Below are 4,948 nucleotides of genomic sequence, written 5' to 3' on the forward strand. Positions count from 1 at the left end.
AACACATTGAAATGTAACGGAGTTCTAACGAACTTGGTAAATCCTACAAAACTTCAGCGGTTTCATGATAAAATAACCATGTAATTTTTGTGGAAATATACCATTATACATTTTGCAAAATATAATATTCTACTCAGCATTATTAAATTTGATTAATTTTTAAAACTGTAAGTGGTGTTCTACAATCAATATCAAACTCCACCTCAGATAGGGTCACAGTCTGAAAATAACCTGACGTGTGACAGAAAAGTACTCAACATTATTAAATGTTCATCAGAGTGTGAAAGTTAACATTCTGCAAATATGAGTCTTGTACTCCCACACAAGACGGTTAGAGAAAATGATTTGAACCCAAATGTCATGGTTAAACCTAAAATTAATATTAACTCTTTGAGGCGCAGAAATTTCAGGAAAATAAAACACGGAGTGGAGCAGCCAAATTATTTGCTTTGAATTTTTATAAAAATGTGCTTACTATAGTTACACAGGTGTAGTAAACATAAAAAAAATATTTTTTCAAATATAATATAACGAGTGGTCTGATTTTTTCCGACAAAATTTGTGACATAAATTAACGAGTAGCTGTTGCGACGAAAATCACACGAGTCGACGAAGGAGACGAGTGTGATTTTCCAAAAGCAACAGCTACGAGTTAATTTTCACACAAATTTTGCAGAAAAAATCAGATCACGAGTTATATTCGGCTTGACAATCCAAAGAGAAAATTTTTACTTACTTTTTACGGACAATAATTCACATAATTTATAGTTAGCGTAGTCGTTGAGTAACCATACCTACTTAGTCTAAATAGTAACAAAACAACAAGGCAAAACGTAAATAAATTTCTAAACATCAAATTTTGTGTGTGCTGCTGGTTGAGTTTCTGAATTCTGGGAGCAAGATTTGGTAACAAGACTGTGTATGAAATTCGAAATGCAGTGAAAGAAAGTCAGTGCCGAAAGACCGCAAGAACGCAAGATTCAATTTGGAAGCAGTTTACAGAATTTTGTGAAATACGCAAGTTTCCTCTAAATAAAGCAGTCGAAATGAACGAGGTGGCCAGTATTTTGGAAGATTATGCCTTTAACGCCAACAGAAAAGTAATTTGTATTATCGTTTTTTTTATTAAAGTTCATTTGACAAGTTTGACAAATTAATTTGACATAATTTATTTCGCTGAAAAACAGTGTTGTTGCCTGACAGAAGAATGTTTTTTCACTGAAAAAATTTTTCGGTGAATGCCATTGGACAAATTTCAAACAATTCTGCCATTGTATTGGTTAAGAATTTTCGAGTTGGATTGTCTTAAAAAACATTTTGTTTTTTCTGATTAGGAGGTGGTATTCATAGTGTACCATCTACACGTGTGGGACTGTAAAGCAATCTTTTTACTGCATTTTTTTTTCTTATTTTTTCTGTTTACAAGTCGTTAGAAGCTCACAATGCTCAAATAAAATGAATAATTATTGTTCAAAATTATCTAATATTATCAATAGGTAGCATAATAAGTGTTTTGTTAGTTAGAAAAGGTACTAAAAAATCACTTCGACATCTTTTGATTTGAATTTTATTAGAAAATAGAATATTTTCTACAAATATATTAAGTAATAAAATTAAAAATTATTGCGATTTGTGATAGCTTTGAAAGCAACTTTTTTGTTTTGATAAACATAAAGGTACCTTACAAACAGAACAAATCCAATCAGTTCGCACTTGTTTGGCGCTTGTGCTGCACAAAGCACATCTTCTTCTGGTGCTGCGTTCTGGTTGATGTGCAGACGAATTTTGTCTGACTTCTGGAGGAATAAATGGTTTACATTTTTTCACTTCAATCCGTGCCATTGGGGTATCGTTGGATCTTCGCTTGTTGGCGCTAGAAGCGACAATTTGTTCTGCTAGTAGTCCATTGACTAAAGCTCGTCTAAAGTCTTTTGAGGACAGTTCAGGCACATCTAATGATTTATAAATGCAATATGCATTTATTACTGCAGCATCCAGTAAATAAAAAAAAATTCTATGCCACCATTTCTTGCTTCGTCGATCAATTTTATAACTCGATAATTGATCAAATTTATCAACAAAATTCATGTTCCTATTATAGTCGATAACTGCTTCTGGGCATGGGACCTGCGTAATGTTACCATTCTTTTCTTGCCGACCCACCTCACTGATATTTTCAGGATCATGGAAATTTGACAGAATGTGTACAGACCTTTTATCTTTCCATTTTATGGCTGCAAGACTTGTGTTGCTTGTATACCACTCGAATTCGCCACGATTTATTTTCTTGTCTTCCTTCAACTTAGGCAGATATCGGCGAGAAATATTCACTGTGCCCACAGCATGAATGCGTTGTTTTTTTAGTTCCTCTAATAGTGGCACGCTATTAAAAAAGTTATCAAAATATAAAAGATGATTCTTGCCTTGCAAATGAGAGGTAAGTTGTTTGATAACGCGAGAACTAAGACTCTTCTCTTGGGAATCAGTTTTTCCTGTATATAAATCAAATTTCAAACAGTAGCCAGTTTTATCTGCAAGCATCCACATTTTATAACCTCTTTTGATTGGTTTTTTTGGCATAAATTGTTTCAAAGAACTACGACCTTTAAATTTTATCATTGATTCATCGGCTGCTATATGTTGATTTGGAAAGAAATGTTTCTCAAAATTCGTTGATAGTAAATCAATCATTGGACGCAGTTTGTAAAGTTTGTCAAAATTGGGAGATGATCGTCCAGGCATTACAGAGTTATCATTTACATGCAAATGTGATAATAGCCAACTGAATCGTTTTAGAGCTATTAGACGAGAAATGAAAGGGTCATTGAGATCAGGTGCACTGGACCAATAATCCTTATAGCTGGGCGAACGCTTTATGCCCATTAGCAAATTGATACCCAAAAAAGTCTTTATTTCGATCATTGTTGTTGAAATATAATTTTTTCCAGTAGCTATTTTTTCTTGCTCTGCGTATAGGTTTGTTTGAAAAACCAAATGTTGAATAAAGTCTTCAGTTATAAACTGTTGGAAAATTTTGAGCGGACTAATATTCTCCAAACTCCTTATAAATGAAGAAGGGCCAGTTGAGTGTATGAAATCTGAAGGTGTCTCTGGTTTATGCGTAGTTCCCCATGTTGGTGGGCTGTAGTCTTTATTTGCTGCAGGCTGGAGTAGTAAATTTTTGATATGGGCTAAAGGTATATCTGATTCGGACTCATCAGCTTCATCTTCGGACATTACAATTTCAGGATTTAAATTTCCATCTATTGTAAGCTCTTCTCTATCCGAGATATCGGTTTCCGATTCGGATCCCGAAGGAATCGGCTCGATAATTTCATTATCGCTCAAATTTTCAATTTCTCGATTCAGATCTTCTATATTCATACCCACTAATCGAAAAGGTAATTCTTCGTTGAATCGCAACATTTTTCTGCATAAACATAAAATATTAACAACAGGGCAAATGCAGCGGTGGTACATTTACAGTACCTCCGTAGAAAATTGGTTATCTTACACGATAATTGAAACATAACGCTAATATCAAAAAAGTACTTACCAATGATCTCAATTAATACACTTATTCAAAAGAAACTCCAAAAATCACACTGCTTTGATTAATGTACTACGGTACAACTTGCTGTAACAAGTCTGAACATTCAAGGAATATTTTCATCCCATAAAATTCGCCAGATTGTAGAACTCTGGCTCCTACAGTACAGCTACGGTTCACTAGATGTCAGTGTTAAGTTGGTTTAGAAACTGTACCGCTTATGCGTTAGCCAGAAGACAATTTATATATGGTATACATAGAGTACCACCGCCGCTAAAGAATGTGAAAAAACGTGGTATATCGTATGTACCGCTGACACTCAAAGAGTTAAGGAGGAAATCATCAAAACGAAGAAACTTTTTCCTATTCAGTATGAACCCTGAAAACTGAAACAAAATGTGAACCCTGAAAAATGAAAGTGCCCAGTGCTATTGTTATGAAAATATGAATCCTTTACGTCTAATCTCTTTTAATCCATTTTGTACAATCAAATTGAGAGTGTGCGCGAAACAAGGGATATGATGCCAATTTACACAATCTAATTGAATTTACAACATTTGCTGCATTATCAGTTGTGGCAGCAACAACTTTTTCTTCTACACCCCATTTATTAGCAATCCCTTGTACTTCGTTTGCTAAATTTTGAGAAGTATGGCTAATACTACATTCAAAACAATCGAGTAAACAAGAATGAAACACAAAATCGGTGGTGATGAAATGAACTGTGACTCCAATGTAGCTTTGATTTGAAGTGGAAGTCCACGCATCAGTGGTCAGACTTACAAATTCTGATGTGCCTAAGAAATTTTTTACTTTTTCTACAACCCTATTATATACTTGTGGCAAAAGAGAGCTGGTGAAAGTTGGTCGGCTGGGCATTTTATATGCTGGCTCCAGTTCTTTCAACAGTTCTCTAAAGCCTTTATCATTAATTATTGAAAATGGGTGAAGATCTTTTAGAATCATATTTAGTACTAAGTTATTAATTTTTTGTTGTCGATGCAATGAAATTGGCCGCGAAACAAAACTCGTTAAGCTTGCCTGCTGTTTCCTCTTTTTTGGAACTTCTGCAGCTGGAAACTGTAAGCCTGAAGTAGAAGGAGCAGTAGACAACGTACTGCTTGTTGACTCCTCATCTGATGTCGTTGAAACAGTTGTGGATGTAGAGAGACTGGTTGTCGCTGCAATCAAAAATTGATTTTTAAAATACTGAAAATTGAAAAGGACAGATTTTTTACCTTCCGTTGCAGATGAGCTTCGTTTATGACTCACTCCAGGCCTAGATTCTTCTAACAGAATTGTAGGATGCCTGGTTTGTAAATGTTTTTTGAGATTGGAAGTTGTTCCACCCTTCTAGGAATATATCGAATTGCATAAATTACGTTTTGCTTTTTCATT

The 4,948-nt window shown here is 34.5% G+C and overlaps 1 protein-coding gene across 1 annotated transcript; it reads right to left on the reverse strand.

Moving 5' to 3' along the window:
- Nucleotides 1–1,620: 1,620 nt before the first annotated feature.
- Nucleotides 1,621–3,384, reverse strand: LOC135138553 (piggyBac transposable element-derived protein 4-like). Its single transcript, XM_064068533.1, has one exon. The coding sequence runs from the start codon at nucleotides 3,382–3,384 to the stop codon at nucleotides 1,621–1,623; it is 1,764 nt and encodes a 587-aa protein (XP_063924603.1).
- Nucleotides 3,385–4,948: the final 1,564 nt, after the last annotated feature.

The sequence above is a fragment of the Zophobas morio genome, unplaced genomic scaffold, assembly GCF_036711695.1.
Source record: "Zophobas morio isolate AGI-343-1 ecotype UQ-CSIRO unplaced genomic scaffold, CSIRO_AGI_Zmor_V1 ptg000030l, whole genome shotgun sequence".
Classification (NCBI taxonomy): Eukaryota; Metazoa; Arthropoda; class Insecta; order Coleoptera; family Tenebrionidae; genus Zophobas; species Zophobas morio.